We start from the raw sequence: 22,548 nt of genomic DNA, 5'->3' as shown, positions 1-22,548 counted from the left end.
TTTAAAATTTTAACAAAATTTTCTCGACCGACTTGGTGCTCTAAAACGCAACATTAATCTTTTTCAACATGAAAACCTAATATCAGTTTAGGTACTCAAATTGAGCTTCAATATCATGATGTTCACTACACAGAGTGATGTTACTACCCATACACGAGTAACACTACCATGAGGTCGAGTTCATGACATGAAGCTATTTGTGTTTTTGTTGTGATCATGTACAAATATTGAGACGTGTACATAATCGTTTGAAAGAGGATTGTATGACAATTGTTAAAATTTGATATCAAAATTCATTTACAGTAGATCACACGAATCAATCAAATTTTTTACATTCATTTTTAGTTTAACCAAACTGAAATACCAAAAAACCCTTTTGTTGAGACTTGAAGAGAAGAATTGTTGACAAGGGATGTAGGAGTATATGTCTCACATTGAGTGCTATATATGCCTAGTTGTATCCAAACAATACAAATCTTTTTTCACCTTCTCCCAAAGTAATTTTAACATTTTACTAAGACCAGAGAGACAGAGAAAGTCTCTCACCATGTATTGTTTGTTTGTTTAAACAAATAGTTGGCAAATTTGAAAAGTCCAAACCCAAAGTGTTTTTTTTCCTGAGAAACAGAGCAGAGAACCAAAAAACTTTTCCAATTCTTAGTACTTTACACACCAAAAAGAAGCTAAAAATAAACTTCCAACCCTTTTGTCCCTTCTCAACCGTCGATCACGACTAAAGATACTTCCAAGGCAGACACAAAACACCCTTTGATATGTCCAATTACACAACAAAAATTCCCTCTATTTGTCCTCTCAATTCACAATTTTGCATTGAACTTCTCGTCCATTACTAACTATAAAAACATTTCCATACACAAATCCCCTTTCCAAACTCTCTCTAAAGTCTAAACACAAATAAAAATACATATAAAAATTAAAAAAAAATGTCTTCTCTTTCTTACCTTGTCTGTTACAGTACCATCAGATGTTCCTCCACCAGAGATAGCCATGACCCTGGGAAGCAAAATCTGAATAAAACCCAAGTCAATGTAGCTTCTAGTGTGTCCACCACCAAGGTCAATGTGATGAGCCAAGTAAACAGGGTGTCTATAACTCCGATGCCTGAAAATGGCCACGTTACAGCAGAGCAGATTCGCCAAAATATTCCGACAAAGAAGCAGTTTGTTGATTCGTTTCGTCAAGGGCTCATCATTGAAGAGGGTGTTGGGTACCGGCAGACTGTCGTTACTCGGTCCTATGAAGTTGGTCCTGACAAAACTGCAACAATAGAGAGCATCCTCAACCTCCTTCAGGTGAACTTTTTCAAAAAAACACTCAATATAACCGCACATAAATAGTTCATTGTGAAAGTCTATTGGAACGCAGCTATATGCAGAACATAATTAGTAGTGTTCACAAACATGCAGGAAACAGCTCTAAATCATGTATGGATGTCCGGACTTCTTGGCAATGGATTTGGCGCCACACATGGGATGATGAGAAACAATCTCATATGGGTAGTGTCCAGAATGCAAGTTCAAGTGGATCATTATCCAATCTGGTTAGTCCTCCCATCACAATTCTAATTCTTGTCATCATTACTGGTTTAAACAACACAGCCAAGCTTAGCAAGTCATATCACAGGGGTTATGCATCCCATTTATGTCAATAAAAAGTTCAATCACACTTTGTCCATATCATGGTTCAACATTTTCGAAAAAAAATTAAATGAAATGATCACAAATCCCTCTATATATTCAAGAGCAGACATTGTGCTAAGGTTAAAATGAACAAATCAACAGGCTTAGATATGCATCTATAGTAGTATCCAGACAATAAGTAAGATTTGGTTTGCAAGAATCTTTGCGTCGATGAAAAGTTCAATCATACTTAGTTCATATCATGGTTTTAACATTTTCGAAAAAAATTAAATGAAATGATCACAAATCCCTCTATATATTGAAAAGCAGCCGTTGTGCTGAGGTTAAAATGAACAAATCTACCAGCTTAGATATGCATCTAGAGTAAGAATTGGTTTGCAAGAATCTTGGTGTTTTTGTTCATATACAAGTGTTGTTCTAAATTCTAATATTAAAGAACATTAATGGGCTTTCCACAGGGGTGAAGTACTGGAAATCGACACATGGGTTGGAGCATCAGGGAAGAATGGCATGAGGCGAGACTGGCTGATTCGGAGTCATGCCACAGGCCATGTTTTCGCGCGTGCAACCAGGTAATCTTTCCAATCTCATGTCAAGTATTTTTTTTTTTTTTTTTTTTTTTGTTTTATTCTGGATACATACCAATCATGGGTTTCATCATTTACATTTGCACTAATGGTTTAAACATGTGACACAGTACCTGGGTGATGATGAACCAGCAAACTAGGCGACTTTCGAAAATGCCAGAAGAGGTGAGAGCTGAAATTTTGCCTTGGTTCATAGACAAGCAAGCAATCAAAGAAGATGCCCCTGAAAAGATTGAAAAGTTGGATGAAAAAGCGAAATTCGTGAACTCTGATTTGAAGGTAAAACTGGTTTCTATTGACTTCCCACATAGTACTGCAACACACACATTTTCTGATTAGTGTAAATTTTTACCTACAGCCGAAGAGGGGTGATTTGGACATGAACCACCATGTAAACAATGTGAAGTATGTAGGATGGATGCTCGAGGTAAACAAAAAAACTATACAATGATTCCTGGCTCGAGTCGATTTTCATAGCTCTGGCAAGTATCTGAATCTAAAATTTTCAAGCTGTTACTTTTTCAGACCATCCCTGACCAGTTTTTGGAGGATCATCAACTGTCAAATATTGTACTAGAATATAGAAGAGAATGTGGAAGCTCAGATATAGTTCAATCCCTCTGTGAGCCACATCATGATGGAATTCTTAAAGATGGAGCCCAACTGCAAAACAAAAACATCAGTCTACTCAATGGATTTTCAGTGGCACCAGGAATTCTGGAGGGCAATGGACTTAAGGGGTCCTTCGACGTAGGGACATTTAAGTACACACATCTCCTCCAAACTAAAGGGGAGCACAAATATGAGGAGATCGTTAGAGGAAGGACGACATGGAAGAGAAAGATCTCCACCAGGCCATTTGATACCTAGAGAATTTCAATTTAGTGAGCTATCCTACATTATTAAAGTTCAGGCATCTTCAACCGAGCATGAGATGGGCTAAAATACTAAGAGCATGAGGCAGATTTGCTCTAGAATCCCAGGTTGTTCATGGTTTGAGTTCTGAAAATTCATGGATAGCAAATTGAAGCTCCAAATAAAGGTGCCAGCGCGGAGTTGAAAATCATGGAATGTGGAAACATATTCTATGTAATAAGCGGTGTGAGTCATGTGACTTCTGGTTCTGATCGATTGTGAAAAAAGTGTAGGTTAGGATCCTAGAAACTTAGGTTGAAACTAAGTGTTCTATGTCATACATCATGTGTTCATAATTTCGTATCAAAAACATTATTCCGTAAATAATAGCTACTGCAGTTTGCAACACATGGGGATCAGGTAAGAGTAGCAATTCGCGTTGGCATGTCGTGTTCGTGTCGACACGATTAAGGTCGATACGATTATTAATCGTGTCTAAGACCTTTGACACGAACACAACATGATTTTTATACGTGTAACACGACAAGATACGTGTAACCTGTTCAATAAATGAGTCAAGACTTCACATGACACGAAAAAACACGTTTAAGTCACTTTTCACACGAGTACGACATGTTTATTCTACACGTTTGGGTTAATCTTGTCATAATTGTATTTATAAGCTTAAACGCGAACACGACACGTTTATTTTGTTTTTTCCTAGTTGGTACTCACACACACTTGTCTCTTCTGAGACTTGAATTCCTGACCTCCCTTTGAACGGTATGCTGATACCGCTAGGTCACTGACCCGTTGGTAACGCGACACATTTAGTTAATGGTCAATCCGTATCGACACGATTACGACACGAACACGATTAGTCCAAATTCAAACCCTCTTATTTCGTATTGTGTTCATATCGTGTTAGCATGTCGTATCAAATATTGCCACCCATAAAAATAAATACCAGTAATCATATCACTGCAACCCAATCTCACTGCATCAATTCCCGGGTCAGATACTAATAGCTAATTCTAATGTACATCAACTTCTCCAAATAGAATAAAACAAGTAGAAAAAAAATATACATGATTAAATGATGATCGATAAAAGTTAGGAAGCAAGAAAGAAAGAGAGAGGTGGACAACTAGGAAAAGTTTAGAAACAGAATATTAGAATATAGCAACGAGTTAAAATGGTGTGACATAGCTGGCTAAACAGTGAACAACCCATTCCAAACCATAAACCCTCCCACTGCTCTGAACAGCTAATAGGATGGTGGTGATGCCTCTGATTAGCTGCCAAAGACTAAATAATGTGAAACCAAAGGATTTAGTGGATTTTACATTCTGCTTGTAAATGATTCTTGACATTTTCAACCTCTTTTTTTTTTTTTTTTCGGATAACTGGGGTGTTAAGGGATTTGTCCCGACGAATCCACGGGATCCGTATAAAGTGATTCCTCCACACAAAGCGAATAAAGTTGGGACTTCCTTCTAGATGGATATAAGCGACATTCATGACTATTGGCAACTGCACTCGCCTAAATGCCACTTACATTTGTATGAATCATATCTACCTGTTGTTTTTGGTAAGAAGCTGTCAGATGGAGGTTAATTTATTAATAACTTTTCCTTATAAATATGGCCATTTGGAGTAACTTAGAAGATTGGTTATGATATATCTAATAGGATTAGTGGTAGATGGTGAAATTTGTGAGAAATCTTCTTAAACATAAATAGTCCAGAATTGTGAGAGATGCTCTTAAACATCTTGTTCATATTGTTGTCATATACATTTTATATATATATCTATATATATATCTGACCAAAATATATGAATGTGTGATGTTTTATTATTTAAAAGGGTAAATTGCAATGACACGTTTAACTGTTTTTTTTAGACAATGACACCTTATGAAAGTTGTCATCCAAATAAGACCTTAAATAGTTTAAAAAGATGAAATTGCCCCTTAATATTAAAATTAGTTTTAATTTTAGCATTTCAGACATATTGAATGCCGAAATTACCCTTGAATTAATATAAGCCACAAAATGGCACCAATTTATTGTCCAAGCTACTCTAATATTCCGATTGTTATGAAATTTTTACCAAAAATTCCTCTACCTGTCTAGTTACTTTCTGAAAATTTTCATAATTTTTGGCCAAAAAGATATTTTTATAAAAATTCAACAACAACTGCGGTCTCTAATTTTTCACTATTTGAAATCAAGTTTTTAATTTATTTATTTGACAGCCTTCTGGACATTGGATCATCACCAAAATGTTCAGTTTTATACTTCCATGAGTCCACTTTCCAAAAAAAAATTTGTTTGCTGATGTTTTTTTTTTTTTTTTTGTTTCCTTTCCATATCCGAAGTGGATTGTTTGCTCCGTTTTGATTTCAAAAGAACTTCAACTTTTTTGTATCAAATGTTAACGAAGGGTAGATTGGTTCAATACATTAAGTTGTAAAGTTAAAAAAGTCCACTAAATGATCAAATGGCAAGTTGGTCAATTCCTCGTGTCATATATGACAGGTTGTTACAGGGATGTTTTTGTCAATTTTTTCAAACTTGGGACGTCATTGTTCAAAAAAATAGCCAACTTGTATATAACTGTTAACATGACAAACCTCAAGAGTTTCATTGTACTTTACCCTCTTTTTAAAATACATGTAAATATATATATATATAAATATATATAGATATAAGATATTACCAAAGATACCAATAAATTAGAATGCAACATTTACCAAAGATACCAATAAATTAGAATGCAACATTTACATGTAGCCTAGTTCCTAAGGAAGTTCATGGTGTCAACTAAAATATATATATATATATAAATATATATATATATATATATATATATATATATATATATTTCTACCATTATTATGATATTACATATTCCAATCCAATTGAATACCAGAAAAATAAATTAGAATATTTTAGTTGACACCATGAACTTCCTTCGGAACTAGGCTACATGTAAATGTTGCATTCTAATTTATTGGTATCTTTGGTAAATGTTGCATTCTAATTTATTGGTATCTTTGGTTTTATCTTATATCTTTGGTTTTATCTTATATGTAAATATCTATTAATAGTTCACTCCCTTTATTATTTTCTTTTTATAAAAAATGAAGTTAATCATACCACGTTAATGTCACTTTTTTTTTTTTTTGTCACATTCATGCTTTTTATATTCTGCCTAGTTTACAAAAAGACCAAATTTTTGAAAAGAAGTTTGTACATTATTTATATTTTTCTTAAGAAGAACTAATAAATAAGATGACTATAAGGCCGCTAGTCCTACTAGTAATAGAGATTAAGAGTTCCAACTTTCTAAGGACGTATTATTAAATGATCATCAACCATTAATACTGTGGAATAGTTCAATTCAGAAATTTCTATAGAAAAAATAGGAAATATTAATATATTAAAAAAAAATTCAAACTTCCACCAAATATTAAAAATAGTAGAAAACCATCTAATAGTTTATCTTGCCAAGAGAGACATCCTGTAAATGTATGCGGTTTGATTTTTTCTGAAATAAAGACGGAGAAATGGTTAAATATTCAAAAACCATATAAATCAGACCAGAAATTAGTTAACGTGTTCTAAAGAAAATATGCATACATTTGTTGCTAAAATGCGCCGGGTGTGTGGCAAAGCTCTAAGCAAAATATGCATATATTTTGCTAAAATGCGCTGAGGTCTGGCGACGCTAAATATCGTCCGCCAAGGCACATAAGGACCAGTCGTCCATCGATGCCAGAAAGCGCTCCCAGAGCCCCAAAGAAATAGACAGAGAGATGACAAGCACCAGTGCTCTCACCTCTCATCTACAGCTCTACAACCACAGCTTCAGATGCCTCAATTCGAACAGAAGCCAACGCTCTTCTCTGCCACTCAACCGAAGAAGAGCGAACTTGGGTGTCTCACACAGAAGGGACTACAGCAAATTCAGTAGGCTTGTCTGCTTTGCTGTTGACGATGGTGTTACAGAGAAGCAACAACAACTGATTAGTGGTGGTGTTGGCTCAGCTATCGAAGATAGGCCAGGTATCACGAACCCATCAAAAAATTCTTCATGTGTATATGTATATATTGATATGTGTATACTGTGAATTATTATCTGGCACTTCATTTTGAATGATTTCATTAATTTCTCGATATGGGTTGGTTAGTGTTTCTGTATACAGGCAATATATTGTATTCTTGTATTATCACTTTTGTACTAATCCCACATTTTTTTGGAAATTCCTAATCCATTTTCTATAAGATGTTTATTTACAACATGTTTAAGTAAATTTTATCGACACTATGAAAGAAAAAAAGCATTTATGTACAGATAAAGATGGCATCTCCTCAAGCACGCAAAAAGAAACAAATAGTAGATAATATAATCCCTAATTTTTACATATAAAATCTAAAAAGCATCACCTTCAAAAGAACCAACCCAGTATAGATTCTGCCCTTGGCAAATCCATGTATGATGCAACACAAAATAACCCATACAATTGATGCAGAGAAACACCAGGACCACAATTTTACCAAATAAGATATCTCTAGTGATTTCCACTCCCTTTGAATCTGTTTATCTGACTGACACATCTTTGCACACTTCACATAATCATTCTGCTCCGGGTTGAGGTCAATCTTTTGGCCTGTAATCTAATATACTGAGAAGTGTTCTGAAAAAAAATATTGTTGCGTCTCTCCTCCGTTAAATGAGCAGTAGAAGTCATTAATAAATAAGATACCAGCTTCTTCTAAGCTTTAAGGAAATCCACTGCCAAATTGATAGTATCCTGCCAATGACCTTGGGGCAGTATAGACTGGTCTTCAAAGTAGGGACGTCCAAACTTTACAGGTGAAAAAAAATTGTCCAAGAAAAAGGAAAATGAAAAATAATAATAATAATAATAAAGAAGAAGAAGAAGTGAATGAACAACCAAGGGCTGTAGATGTGGTCTTCAACTGATAATTGACAAAACACACAGCTGGTGTGATTGATAGAACCACTGATAATAAGCTAATCTTTTGCACTCAATCTTGCTTGTTGATCAATTCAGAAAACCAGATCATGTAATACCATGTATTGGTGCTTTTACCACAAGATATAAATCTTATTACTCTCTGCTTAAATTTTTCCTAGTTGTTATCTCTTTCTCTCTCACGAAATTTATTATTGTATACATGAGGATTGATTAGCTTGCCCTTTGTTAGATCTATTTGCTTCTGGTTTTAGAGATCCACAGATAATGTAGAGAAATGCTTTCTTGTATTCCCCATGTCATGAGAACAAACTAACTTTAACTTTATTATCCAAAGGCATTGCCCTAATTTGTTTGAAAGTTGAGACCTTTGCATAGTGACTGGTCTCTAGATTATCCCATAAGTGTAATCATTAAGTTCCCTTTCTTTTTGTTCACTTGAATTAATTCTCAAGGGAGAATGACAATTTAGGACCATTAAGATGAGCGCAAATATTGTAGTTGTCATATCCTACATATTATCACTTCAAGTAATTGATCATTGTTCTTTCAGCATCCAAAATGGTTCTTCATGTTTTCTCTGAAGCATGCACTGTCATACTTTCTTGTAACTTTATATCGTACAATTCTTCTAATTTACACTTTGAATGGCATGATTTTGGGGGAAATACTTCATTATATTTTGTATGACTCAGAGTTGTAAGTCTAAGTCATTTAATTTATTTGATAGATTTTTAAAGGATTGTGACATTAGCGTCAAACTCATCAAATTATACATGATATATATATATATATATATATTCTAGATAATGATATATTTCTGTCTTTCCTGTTGCTGAAACCTTTAAATGCTAGCTATTGTTTAGAATAGTATCTTGACATGGAGTTGGTTAAGTTCCCAGGTCAAAACAAATTCAAATGAGTTACCAAGAACATGGAACTTAAAATGGACAAATAACTTGGTAATACCTTGAATTTCCGTGAAAGGCCTTGAGAGTGATGTTAAAGCCTTCAGATCCACAAGGGTCCCAAGATTACAGATTAAAATGAAGATATCAGACCTATGAAATAGATAGTTCCTCAAGTCACAGATGGCCAGTCCTAGCTGGTCGACCTTGTGGCTTGCTGAGCTGGAAAAAAGACTGGCCTAACTATATATTCTAATCATTCAAGGATGTGAACCAGATAAAGCATGTATGACCCAACCGGGTTATAGGGATATGGGACACATGTACACCACACAAATGACGATAGTGAAAATCCTTAAAAAGCTAGGTCTCTATATACAACATGGTGATAAGGATATATCCTTTTATATGAAATTATATTGCCAACATTATTTTATGATAATCAAATATGTATACCTTACAACTTCCATACCATAATAATCTAGAGGCTTTGTAAGGATCCAGGGTATATGTGTGCACCTTGCCTATGATTATGAATGTCTATGTGCATAATTATGTGACTCCTTGCCTTCTTTCGTTTCTCATCCTTTAATAGGAAGTTTGAATTTTTTACTTTTGGTTTTAAATATGGCCCAACTTTTCTATAGATTTTAATAATTTAGTTAATTTTATTTTTCTGAAAGGAAGTCATATATCAAGATCAAGGTTTATTAGGTCACATGTTGGTGAATTTCATAGAAGTGTACGCCAATTGTCCAAAATTAAGAATTTTATTTTAAGTACATGTATCCAGGAGTGTATGATAAGTATCACGGACACAACTCGTCCTTAGAAGTTTCCGAACTTCTTAGCATTTGAGTTATTCGGAGCTATGATATTCTTTCAAGTTTGGTAGGTTTAAGTTATTTCCTTCAAAATACTTAAGCTAAGCATATCTAAGGGCCCATAGAGTTGAACCCAAGACTTATTAGAAGAAGCTCAAGGAATGAGACGCCAAACCACCACACTTCGTTGTTAAAAAGCCAACTTTAGTACAATTTTGATCCTTCTGTATAAGACATTTTGTATGGATCCTTAACATCCGTGATTGTGGATCCTCACAATGGAATAAGAATTTAAAATATTAGAAATAATGACCAGTCACTAAAAGAGTGTGCTGTTTGAGAGAGAGAGAGAGAGAGAGAGAGAGAGAGGTGATATTCCATGCAAGTATTCTTCTTTTATCTGATGCATCAGAATCTTAGAGTCTTATTAAATAAAATCAGCAATTCTGATTAATATTAAGGCAATTACTGGGCGTACCACAGAGAGCAAAATATAAACAGGTTGGCTTTGATCCTTTCAGGGATTATAAAAAAGAAAAGGAATGAAAAGGAAAATACAAATATATAAAAAGGTTGGCCTCTTTTGTGTTCTCTCCTCATATTCTCTTCTCGTACTCTTGTTTTGCCAAGGTTGTTGCATTTGTTTTTTATGTTAGTTCCATCATACAAGCTATTAGCCTGAGTTGAGTAGTATCTAATATCTCCTGCCATCCCAAAGAGGGATGATGCTGGGAGCAAGGTTCAACTACTAATTAATTTACAGGTGTCATACATATGGAAAATTGGCAAATACCATGAATTTCATGGTATGAGATGAATGAGGAGTTCTGGCTTGCGATTTATGTGGCGAAAGCTTACTCTAAATTCTATGGATCTCCTGTTCAAAATATAAGTCCAATCATGCAACTCTATGATCTTGACATATGTCAAAACAATAGCAGCAAAAATGTAGTAGTAGTCTAGGTTCATGACCTATCTCCAGCATCTGCTTTCTTGATGTGTAATACCAAATGACCATAGGATTTTCAGTGTCTTTTATATTCCATGATTATATAGTCTTACTCATCTCGTGTTAGAAACTCATATCACTTGGATCCATCTCATAAACCTTGACTATTTTTCTATGTAATTGGATTTCTGAATTGGACAACTTATATCCTAGTATAACTTTACATGTATAGAAAATATTTTTGCATTGATATTGGATCTCTCTCTCTCTCTCTCTCTCTGGTTACATGGCCTTTCTATCTTATTTAATTTTTTGCTTTCTTCTTTATTTTATGAAAAGAGTGTAGTTGCATGTTTTTCAGTCTGATTCTAACCATGTTTGTTGTAGATGTGGCTGATGGTTCAAGGGCAGATATGTTGCAAAATTATGATGCAGAGAACAAAGATAGTGCTATTTATAATTTTCTTTATCCCAATAAAGAGCTCCTCCCTGAGGATAAAGAAATGAGTATATATGATCATCTTGAGGAGCTACGGCAGAGAATCTTTGTGTCAGTTTTGGCGGTTGGAGCTGCCATCATGGGATGCTTTGCATTTTCAAAGGAACTGATATTTGTTCTTGAAGCTCCTGTTAAAGAACAGGGTGTTCGGTTTCTGCAATTAGCCCCTGGCGAGTTTTTCTTTACAACTTTGAAGGTATGAATTAATAAAACTATATTCTGTCTTTGTATCATACATTTCATATTCTTCAATTTCAATTTCTATTACTTTGAATATTTTAAAATGCGATGGACAAAGTTCACTCTAATTACACTGTTTGACTGAAACTGCAGCTGCTATCTTGTAGTGCATTGCATTTTGATTTAAAAGACACAATTTTTCTGTCTTTTCAATAATATATGGTTCACTATCCTCAATTTCAATATTTTATCACTTCGAATATTTTAAATGCAAAATAGTGGTATAATTTTGCTCTGATTACTCAGATTGATTGAAATTGCAGCTGCTACATTTGAACGCATTGCATTTTGGATTTAATAGAAACAGTCTCTGTCTCTAAATATATATGTATGTGTGTATATATAAACACACAAACACACATATTGTTTCTATTTTCATTGGTGAAGGTGCAAGTTCTGTCATTCCTTCCATGGTACATGTGTTCTGACAGAAACATCATTGATTAGATTATTTGATTTAATACTAACTATTGGTATGGGTACTTTTGCAGCTCCCTTCTCTTGCACATGTGTTGAACTAGTTCGTAGTAGTTCATTTTGATTAAATTATTTGATTTACCAATATAAGAAAGCAAATTATTGCATTGGTCAGATTATATATAGTTGTTCTTTTAAATTAATTAGTTAAAAAAATTACAGAATTTATACTATTTGGATTAACTATTGTTAAAAATTAGCTTTTCAAGTAGATAGTATTATACTTTTCTTTACCATACAATTTTTATTATTACCGATGATCATGTCTAGCTGGTATGTTATTCATAAAAAAAGAAGCTATTGTTAATAAGCTAAGATTAACAAACTTTAATTTGTGACAGACTTATGTGCATAATTATTATTTTCAATTATGCTTTGGTAGTTTTCTTTCTTTTGTATTTGGCATATGTTTTTTTTATTAATTTTTTTTCTAACATATATTTAATGTCATAGATTTGTGTAATGTACGTTATTTTCCTTCATGCTTTGCTTGCAATTAAATCCTTCTGAGCGTACTGTTCTTGTAAGGAAATATGTTGGTTAATCATAAATTTCTTTCTGGCTTGCCCAAAGAATCTATATGTGAAATGCCTGCAATTTTCTCCTCAGTAAATTGCGGTAGATAATCTGTGGATGTTTTGAAAATTTTATGAAATTGCATCATAGGAAGCTTCCTTAACTTCTACTTGGTCCTAAAACTTCCCACCAGAAGTAGAATTAGATTTTGAAGGTTTGGTAACTCAACTGAACTCAACAAAGGCTTGTCAACTTTGGGGGCGGTTTTATGAAATTTGAGGGTCGTAATTTTAGTTAAATCACAAATTATTGTCTCTTTCTTTATTACCTCATTCCATAGAAATTTTGATCTTCCCTTTCTCCTGAAATTGTACTAAGTACTGGACTATTCTACTCCTTCTCTGGTATAATTTGTTAGTCTTCGTTATAAGGGGTCATACCAGCTTATTGCCTCACAAATTTGTTCATTTTCAATATGACCCGTTTTTGTCTCACCACATATCGATCTTAACATCTGTATTTCAATCACATTCACTTAAGAACATAGTTGCCCGACAATCTCTTCCATCGTGTATGTCTAGTCTAGTATATGTTTTGAGAACTTTGCGTTCAACTTTATAAGTATGCGTCAATCACGCGGTATGCATTGCCAAAAGCACTATTCCATTTAACTGGCTTACTTAAATTTTTTGAGTAACATCATCTAAAATCTCTTACTTCCTATCCCTTCATTGAACTTAGCAAAATTGTTTACTCTTTGGTATTTTTGATCTTCTATCTCACTGTATCCTTATTTGTATTTCTAGTGCTGTTAAACCTGTATCATATATTCACTTTGTTTTGGGAATTATGGAGTGTGGGGACATAACTATTCTGTTTGTACAGAGCGGAGGCTTGATGCACCCATGAGTTGAACACAAAACTTTTGGTTCTTGCATAATATATATTCACTTTAGTCTCATCTTAAAAACTCTTTAGTTCTTAGATTTCTTGTCGAACTTCTAACTCATGAAGGTTTGATGGAAATTTAAAGCTATGGTTTTGATAGCACTTATCTATAGTACTTGCACCATTGTGCTTCTGGTGTAGAGTTAGAATCACTTTCACTAATTGATTGCCCTCCTATGTGCCCAGATCTGGGGCACAACTTTCCCATATTGGGCAATAAAGCTTATATATTCAGTCGCATTATTGAAAAAAAAAAAAAAAAAAAAAAATTCAAATACCCCAAAGCTTATATATTAAGTAGATTATTGACAAGATTTTTTATCAAGTTGGGTTATCAAGGCTAGAATTTCTGAACCAGGAGCATTCAAGTTTTTTTTTGTCATGTGCATTACTTTTCAACCTTGAGCCTCTTCATCCTTTTTATGATTATAAGAAAGCTATTGTAGATGGTTATGGTAATATATTTCTCTTGACAATGTGCTGCAGGTATCAGGATACTGCGGCCTTCTTGTAGGAAGCCCTATAATTCTATATGAGATAATAGCCTTTGTTCTTCCTGGTTTAACGAGGGCAGAGAGAAGATTCCTGGGTCCAATAGTGTTAGGCTCTTCAATACTTTTCTATGCCGGGATTATCTTCTCCTACTTGGTTCTCACTCCAGCAGCCTTGAATTTCTTTGTTAGTTATGCAGAAGGGGCTGTGGAATCATTATGGTCCATTGATCAATACTTTGAGTTTGTTCTAGTGCTCATGTTTAGCACTGGACTGTCTTTCCAGGTAAAAGTTCTGCACAAATGGCATTTCATTTCTAATATCGTATCTATATAAGATTCAAAGCCTTTTTCAACTGTTAAATTGTTTTTTTCCTTTCTTGAGATTTTTGTTCAGTCAATTTATTGTTCTGCAGTATGATCTCTAAAGACTTCTGTGGAAGTAAACTTCATATTCACCCTATCAAATGGTTCCCAAAGCGAAAGCTTCTTCAACTTTACTGCATGAAATGAGTTTTCTTTATCTTGTCTGCATTCATGTGTATGTCAGTATGGCTTCTTAAGGACGTGTATCGCTAGAGGTAGTTTAAAATGTTTTCTTTCCCATGGTTAGTAGTGGCCTTTGTAAAAGCTAATGCATAGTTCAATAATGTCACAAGTCTAAGGAGTGCCCTTATTTTCTTTTCTGCATTACTTTTATCCCCTGCCTTTTGGTATATTTAGAGGAGTAGGAAAATAAAGTCGAGGATTCCAGTGATATTTGAATTTGCACAACAAACTTCTCGGTGCAAATGCTCTAAATAGATCTAGACAATTTTGCCGTCCGTCTTTGAGCTGAATCACATATTTTTATTCTTCTACAGGTTCCAGTTATACAAATTTTATTGGGACAAGTTGGTTTAGTGTCCGGAGACCAGATGCTGTCAATTTGGAGATATGTTGTGGTTGGTGCCGTGGTTGCAGCTGCCGTACTCACGCCTTCCACTGACCCTCTTACCCAGGTGCTCCTGGCAGGCCCCCTCTTGGGTCTCTACTTGGGTGGTGCCTGGATGGTAAAGCTCACAGGGCGGTGATTGATTTTCTGATGTGTCAATACCTGGGATATGTTTTCTATGGCGTATGCATCTGAAGTTCTGAGCACGTGCAGTTCCCATAGCTCGGGAAAAAGAGACAAGATACAGAATGCCTCCAATGTATCATAAAATTTATGAAGACAGCAAAGCAAACGAAATTATTCATACTGGTTTTGCATTTTGTAGAAGTGCTGTATTGTTTTATGTATGATTAGAATACAACGTTTACACTTTTTGAATTGGTGGTTAAACTTGTGAACACAACGCAGCCAAGCCATCTGGATTTTGGGTATGTTCGTCATCAATACAGCAGGTTGTAAAGGATTTCTAAGGGCACTGGATGCCGTAAAAAGATTCATGTGACAATGCAGAAAAATTATAAATAAGAAACCATCTCAGATTAGTTCTTCAAAAGGTACCATTTAGCAACATTACTGAACTAAAAGATGGAATATTTGTCATTAACAATGGTTCACAAAAAAAAAAAAAAAAATCCTCATGCCAAAACTATGCAATCAATTCAGCAACTTCAGGTTGCGATACTGAATTAGTTGGGAACATTACAAGCGCTAATTGTTGACATCAAGGTTTTGTATTTTGGGTATCAGATCATCAGCAGGACTGGAGCTTTCTACTTCAGTTTTGAATTGTTCTAATGAATTCATTAGAGCAATGCATGCTTGAAAGAAAGCTTCCGAAGAGCCATTTAGATTTTCTACATCTACCTGCATTTCATCAACAATGCTGGATATCTTTTCTGAAGCAGCCTTCATAACAGGAGCTTCTTGTGGGGGGTAAAGACAAGCTCCAAGCTCATCGACCTGTTCTCCAATTTCTTGACAGAGCTTCAACAATCTCTCTAGAGCATTCACGGAATCACTACTATTATCTAGATTTTCCTGTTTAAGCAAACCCGTGATGGAGCGGATAAGTTCCTTTATGAGCACAAGCATTTCAGACACCACCACCATAGCCAATTGAGCAATTTTCATCTCTTCAGGTGACAGGTCATTGCCTAGATCGTCTTCTTCACATGAATCATCACTGTCATGGGGACTTTTTTCAGCTTTAACAGAAGCCTGGTAACAAGTTTCATCTGCTGGATCAGAAGCTGGCTTGAGCTCCTTCATTTCACGAAGAACGTCCTTCATGGACACTGCAACTTGTGTCATTGCACGACCTATTGCCGTGATATTTGTGGCCGGAGTCTTCTTAAGAGCAGAACAAGCATCCCAGATCGTGCCTACTAACTGCGGTATAGATAATTTGCCGTCTTTAATCCGAGATCCTGCACATTCATTGCGAGAAGAGATTCAAAAAAATCTGCTGGTTCAAGTGAGGCATGCATCATTAAGATTGCAAAAGATAATATATAATCAAGATAGATAATTTTAAAAGATGCAGGATTGATGAAATGATTCAAATGAATGAACAATGCATAAGCCAAACATATCTGGAAACCAGTTCACTGAAAAGAAAGTTATTGATGACAAAAAAGAAAGTTTTGCCTCAAACAGGAGTTGTTGAAGTTCCAGCAACCCATTTCTCAACAAACTTTTCCGTGCTACAGTAGACATACTAATGTGAAGCAAGGTTAAACAACTGTTATTCTCTCTTCTGCAGGGATCTTGCTCCACAACACCCCCCCACCTCGTTCCCTCTCTTTTCATCTACTTCTCTTTTACATTGAGAAGAGATTTTCGAATGCATGTCATTTATTATCATATCCAAGCTCATTAGTTACTCCTTGTCATTAGGAATCCCTAACAGCATGCCTGAGCTACGAATACATAACTAGGATTTTCCTATTGTTTCTATCTTGCTGTTTTAGGCACCAGTATCCGTGATTGTATTGATGGTACTATGACAAATTACAGTTGCAAGGTTCTGGTGTTTGCAGTGGACGAAGCAATTGCATTTGTTTCTTGTTACATGCTACAGCCATTAAAACTGTAGACTACTGTGTGATACTAGAGAACTTGACAGTTACTTTTGTGAAGGTGAAGAGTTAATGAAGCATAATAGTGAACAAACTTGGTCTAAAAGCTGGCAACCACTTTCCCCATCGGTGTGTAAGGTTTGGCCTTTGTTCTCTGTAACGGCACAAGATTAAGAATTCAAGCAATATTACATGACATTGGTTTTGAGTTGAAATAACATCAGTATAAGAGATGAATAATTTGCAATTGATAGCTTTACAGCTCCCCGGGGAAAAACCTAAATATAAGAACCTAGCACATGAGAGAGGGAGAGACTATATTCCAATTAAAACACAAATAAACTATGTCAGGATCAATCCCTGATTTAACTGGATGTGCAATCAAAAGATCATTAAGCAAGAAGGCATAGACCTATTTAACTATTTAGGTAGAAAGAGTTGTAATACGTGACAAGAAGCCAATGATCTAATCAAGAAGCAAAAGCACTAGCAAGACTATACTTTATGCAAAAGTAATATATATATGCAAAAGTAATATATGTATTGTCAAGAAATCTTAAAAATCAGAACATATAACCGGATGTGGTTCGCTTTTAGACTCAATGGAATAAATATGCCGAACACAACATACTCTACTAACATGTTCCGATTCATTATATTTAATTAGTTGGAACCTGGGAAACTACTTCTAAAGATACAATCTTTATTAGGGTACTATTCCAAGAGGTCTGATCATATGACAATATGTTAAACTTCACAAACTTTTTAGATATCAATTAAAAGCATGCCAACATTTAGCTCTTATAGATATCAATTAAAAGCATGCGAACATATAGCTCTTATAATGCCATATTCTTTTCCTTCATTTACACCTTCAAAACATCTATCTTGATAAGTTTGAATTCATTCCTGTACTTTGCTCTTGTTAGGGGGATACAACTGTCGATTTAGCTGTTCAGGACAAAACATATTCCCGGGAGAATTAGAACTATTTTTCAGGATATTTTTAGGGTTAAGGAAAGGGCTTGAACTTGTTAAACTTAGTTTTTATGGAGGCTAGTAAACATAAACACTCCAGCATTCTAGTCCTAGTTTTGATGTACTTTTTTCTTTGAAGAACGTGATTCAGATGCATTTAAAATATATTATAGGTAAATTAGAAAAATAATATAAAATTTTAGAAATTAAAAACAAAAAACATCTAGCTCTAAGTTCCAAATGAGTGATAATAAAATGAACAAAAATTATATATATATGTTATATTATTACTTTTGATGTATCACTGAACAAAAATTATAAATATATATGTTATATTATGTATCACCGCTGTATCCGTGTCCTCTATATATAAATATATATTTTTTAAAAATTTGCGTATCACCGTGTCTCCATGCATTCTAAATCAGGATTTATTATTATGTACTCCCTCCGTCCCATAAAAAGTGTCACTTTTGGAAAACCGTGACTCACACAAATTGAATTGACACGATTCCCTATTAAGGACACTTTTTTTGGGACGGACGTAGTACTAGGAAATGGTTGTAAAAGCAGTTGAATATATGGGTGAGAACATTTTGGTCCTTTTGAATTGAGATGCATAAAGTGCTGTATCCTAGCCCTAGCAGTTTGTATTGGTATTTTAGTTAAAGAACCATACTTTTGTTCCTAACAGTAACTCAGTGGTCCGGTGAAATTTTATATTATTTGGTCCTCACACAAGGTTCTTCTTTGTAGAAGAAAATTGCACCAAGGGAAATTACATCAACAATGAATGATAGTCCTCAGGATTTCAACCAGTCTATGATATATTTCTGGCACAGGAGTATACTAGACTCAAAGTACAAAACTACCACATTGTGTCCTAAAAGTGTCCCAAACATGTCCCCGCCGTATCCAACCAGAATATATTTATATATTCATATTCTAGGACACAGCCGTGTTGGACACATGTCCGGACCGTGTGTTTGAGTGTCCGACAGGACCAACACCGCCACGGCACTCCTAGGTCTCTAGGAGAAGTTTCCGTGCTTCCTAACTCCTGATAGATTTCAATACAGTATTAAATTTTTACCACTACTTATGAGTTTATAATGATTCCGAATACACTTGTATAAGACAAGAAAATTGTGGCCTACAAACCTGCTATTTACTAGACACAATTCAAGCTAGGAAATCAAGACAAAGGCCAAAGAAGATCCAACTTTGCCTTACTGAATTTTCATTATTTTGAGCAAATAGTTGTCCAACTCCCAACAATTGATGCCTCACTGTCCACGTGGCAATGAAGCAATTAAACACTCAGAAAGTTATAAAAAAGAGACAAAATGTTGTAATAACCAGAATCCTCGTCTTATCCTTTCATATTCAAATTCAATATCCTTTATCCTTTCTTACAAGAGAACCAAGTCCTAACTTAATGCACATAAAACATTATGGGTTCATTTATCACTTGTAAATGCTTTTCTATTCCCACTATCCAAAGCATTGCATGTCCAATGTCGTGCGCGCGCGTGTGTGTGTGAGAGAGAGAGAGAGTACCATAAGAAGCGACGCACTCTTTAAATAGCATAAAACTGCAATCAACAACTTGCTTCACAGATGCATGGATGCAAGAAGAAAGTGTAGGACCTGCACCCACTATACTTCCATGGGAAAGCAAAAGGAAACCCTGTAGCGTATTGAAATATGCTGCCATGTTCTCCTCAAGTGCCTTAATTTCTGGCGTTTCTCCTGTCCAAAGCATTCCAACTGCAAGGTATATAAATACATGATTAATTACTTGAACCTCACCCATCATGCTTCATGGACAAATGGGCACTGGGTAATTGGTATCCACCACACTACCATCGGGATAAAAAAAATGGGGACTGGACTCCTTTTTTCCCCCTTCATGTAATAATATGCTGCTCTCCAAATTTACTATGGAAAAGTTTGTCATTTTAATGTTTCCCTAACAAATGGAAGCAACATTGATGTAAAGAAAGAAACTTTTGGAAACCAATATGGCATTTTAATAACAGCAAAGAAGAAAGACCATTGAGTTTAGAATTACCTTCTTCTTTTCCATCTCAAAGATGCATAAATGCAACTAAATTATTGTGAAGTGCATAAATTATCAATTGGGAGACTATTTATTCAACAAATATTCAGAGTTTGCAAATGTCCACTGTTGTTACAAAAAAACACCTTTGCTGCAGTGATTAATATCTAAAACAATTACGACCAAAATAGTGCTTAGGTTGGTTGTTAAAGCTTCAAGTCATTTTTAACAAAACAAGGAGTTGAATAGCTCAATAGATGAACATGCAAACTACATGTCAGTGTGACCAAGTACAAATAGGAGCTCTATAAGTTGAAAAATAATAAAAAGGTATCCCCCACAGAATGGATAAACAAATGATGTCTCAACTTCCTATGAGTTGGCAAACATTCATAAGCACCTTTCCTTTTGTTCCCTACACTACCATGTCCCTGCAAGGCCATGAAAAGCCTTTCCTAGAGTCGAGACAATCTATACAATATATCAAGATATTATATTGATTGGATTTTATAGCACCTAATTCTGGAAAGAAACTTCTTGACTGTGATTGTTGGGATTATTTTTCAAGGTTGTGAAGACAAAATCATTAAGTTACACTAGAATTTTTCCAAACTTCACAGCCACGCCCCATATAAACATTGCAAGACAAAGGCCAGAAAAATCAAGACTGACAAGCAGGAAGCTACCAATGGAAATCCAAAAGTCAGCATTAGGTAATCTCTTCTATGTTTTATTTATTTTTATAAAATAATGAGGAAAATAAAAGAAAATTGGAATCTTAAACCTATCATAAATATAACTTAAATTTTTCTGGTTTTGCAACCAAAAGATGCAAAATTTCAGCTTTTTCGGTTTTGCTTATTGTATCGTGTTTCTTAAATATTGTCCTTTTCTAACAAAGCATTTCATATGATTACTCATTTTCTTTCCTTGGCATTGCTTATGATTTCTTCAACACAAGTTCATTCACTAGCAGTATGAAGCTTCAATCGTGAACTCCCATCGTATGTGGAAACACATTATTCACCCATCCCTATATGATAGGCATTAGAAAACACTCCAATACTATTTCATATTATTGATAGAACCAACAAAAAAGTCATTGGCTTTTTCCATTTTTCTTTTTTTTTGGCCTGACAATGTAAGTCATTGGCTTTCAAACCACTGCTCGGGAACAAATCATTGCCTTTCAATGCACTTCTGGGAACAAAATTTGGGTGTTTAGTAAATAAAATATGTAAAGCTCACGAGAATTCGTAAAGTTCCGTCTCTTCAAGTTGCCCATTGCAAACAAGACTATACCGATAAACAAGCATGTAACATGTAATTAATAAAGAATCTTCGATAAACAGTTGAAATTGAGAAAACCCATCACACAAAAACTATAAGAGAGCATAAAAAAAGTAATGATAGAACTTGAAATTGCAAGAATTCCAAAGAAATAGAAAGGAAAGAAGAACACCTGTAGTAGCTTGTTTGGAAAGTTGTTCTCCCAATTGAATAACCTCATTCCAGCTGACTTTAGTAAGAGATGAAGCAGGTGTTTGATCCAGCACCTACATACATATACAAAAATATTACATCAAGCAGCCCCAAAAAAGAGGCATACATATGTATAAACATAGTTATACATACATATATATATATATATAAAATCTGAAGTCTGAAACAGTGAAAAGAGTTGAACCTGAAAGGTTTCATGGATGGTATTCAGATGTTCACTCAAAGCTCGATTCAGACGCTCTTTCGCTGCTCTACCCATCTCTCTCTCTCTCTAAACTGTTCTAAGAAGGCGTTAAGGGTTTGGGTTTACGCAGGATCAATAATCGTCCCCGTTATATACATTATACACCCCTAGTCCCCTACCTCTTAGGTTTGCTTAATTGCTTATGAAATCGAGTAGTCTCTGGACTTATATTTTTGGTAATTTTTTATTTAGACAATTTTATCTTTTTACTTTTATACTCCGTAAATAATTATTTTATCAGTATTTTATATTGTCCTACAATCATCAAATTTCAGCATTATTATAAAATTAACAAAATAAGTGTTTTACTAAAATAAAATTATTCCAATCACAATTTCAATTTTTTTTTTCCAAACGCATTTCTTTATAGTACTATTAAAATTGATTAAAAAAAATTGTCCAAAAATTTCGAATTTTTTTTCGACAATTGCTTTGTGCATGTAAGACAAAAAGATAACTTGTGTTCGGTAGTAAATTATGAAATTTTTAAAGAAGTCAAAAGAGGTAACTTTTTCAGTCTTGTTAAAAAGGGTAATTTTTTTTGTTTTGCTAATTTTTGATGGGTCCTGTAACTCGTCAAAAGATTTTTTTTTTTTTTTTTTGTCTTAGAGATAATTATTTTTTTTAATCCTCTTCTTTTCGTACTTTTTTTTTTTGGATCTTGACAAAAAGATAATTTCTTTAATAAATATATATTTTGGGAGGTTTTTTTTTTCACGCCAAAAGAGAGAATTTTTTGAATAGTTTTTTTTTTTTTTTTTTTTTTTTTTTGATCCGGTCAAAAGAAAC

General features: G+C 34.4%; 3 protein-coding genes across 4 annotated transcripts; 2 read left to right on the top strand and 1 right to left on the bottom strand.

Annotated features, from left to right (window-relative positions):
• The first annotated feature begins 683 nt into the window (after positions 1-683).
• On the top strand, positions 684-3,118 carry LOC132304638 (palmitoyl-acyl carrier protein thioesterase, chloroplastic-like). The gene is made up of 6 exons (XM_059802383.1): positions 684-1,313; positions 1,428-1,561; positions 2,120-2,233; positions 2,359-2,527; positions 2,607-2,675; positions 2,774-3,118. Exons 1-6 carry the CDS (start codon positions 945-947, stop codon positions 3,116-3,118), a joined length of 1,200 nt encoding a protein of 399 aa, XP_059658366.1. The 5' UTR covers positions 684-944.
• A 3,728-nt stretch (positions 3,119-6,846) lies between these two features.
• Positions 6,847-15,297, top strand: LOC132302560 (sec-independent protein translocase protein TATC, chloroplastic). Its single transcript, XM_059799459.1, has 4 exons — positions 6,847-7,173; positions 11,177-11,484; positions 13,956-14,246; positions 14,824-15,297. Exons 1-4 carry the CDS (start codon positions 6,924-6,926, stop codon positions 15,031-15,033), a joined length of 1,059 nt encoding a protein of 352 aa, XP_059655442.1. The 5' UTR covers positions 6,847-6,923; the 3' UTR covers positions 15,034-15,297.
• Positions 15,298-15,433: 136 nt separating this feature from the next.
• On the bottom strand, positions 15,434-21,895 carry LOC132302559 (uncharacterized). Of its 2 annotated transcripts, none has more exons than XM_059799457.1 (4): positions 21,700-21,895; positions 21,475-21,568; positions 19,511-19,720; positions 15,434-16,321 (listed from the first exon to the last, which is right to left on the bottom strand). In XM_059799457.1, the coding sequence occupies exons 1-4, from the start codon at positions 21,772-21,774 to the stop codon at positions 15,603-15,605; spliced, it is 1,098 nt and encodes a 365-aa protein (XP_059655440.1). In that variant the 5' UTR covers positions 21,775-21,895; the 3' UTR covers positions 15,434-15,602. The 2 variants fall into 2 exon arrangements, with proteins under 2 accessions (XP_059655440.1, XP_059655441.1); XM_059799458.1 differs by having other exon boundaries at positions 19,601-19,720.
• Positions 21,896-22,548: the final 653 nt, after the last annotated feature.

This window comes from Cornus florida, unplaced genomic scaffold (genome assembly GCF_030987335.1).
Source record: "Cornus florida cultivar Cherokee Brave unplaced genomic scaffold, ASM3098733v1 CherokeeBrave_3.0.0_Hap2_Chr04, whole genome shotgun sequence".
NCBI lineage: Eukaryota > Viridiplantae > Streptophyta > Magnoliopsida > Cornales > Cornaceae > Cornus > Cornus florida.
Note: the sequence above shows the minus strand (reverse complement) of the source record. Positions and strands in the feature narration are given on the sequence as shown.

Coding starts and splice junctions, on each gene's coding strand:
- LOC132304638 (XM_059802383.1), top strand. CDS start 945: ATGTCTTCTCTTTCTTACCTTGTCTGTTACAGTACCATCAGATGTTCC. Junction 1,314..1,427: donor GCATCCTCAACCTCCTTCAG/GTGAACTTTTTC, acceptor ACAAACATGCAG/GAAACAGCTCTAAATCATGT. Junction 2,234..2,358: donor GTTTTCGCGCGTGCAACCAG/GTAATCTTTCCA, acceptor CATGTGACACAG/TACCTGGGTGATGATGAACC.
- LOC132302560 (XM_059799459.1), top strand. CDS start 6,924: ATGACAAGCACCAGTGCTCTCACCTCTCATCTACAGCTCTACAACCAC. Junction 11,485..13,955: donor TTTTCTTTACAACTTTGAAG/GTATGAATTAAT, acceptor AATGTGCTGCAG/GTATCAGGATACTGCGGCCT. Junction 14,247..14,823: donor GCACTGGACTGTCTTTCCAG/GTAAAAGTTCTG, acceptor ATTCTTCTACAG/GTTCCAGTTATACAAATTTT.
- LOC132302559 (XM_059799457.1), bottom strand. CDS start 21,774: ATGGGTAGAGCAGCGAAAGAGCGTCTGAATCGAGCTTTGAGTGAACAT. Junction 21,569..21,699: donor CCATCCATGAAACCTTTCAG/GTTCAACTCTTT, acceptor ATATGTATGTAG/GTGCTGGATCAAACACCTGC. Junction 16,322..19,510: donor AGAGTGCGTCGCTTCTTATG/GTACTCTCTCTC, acceptor ATGAATGTGCAG/GATCTCGGATTAAAGACGGC.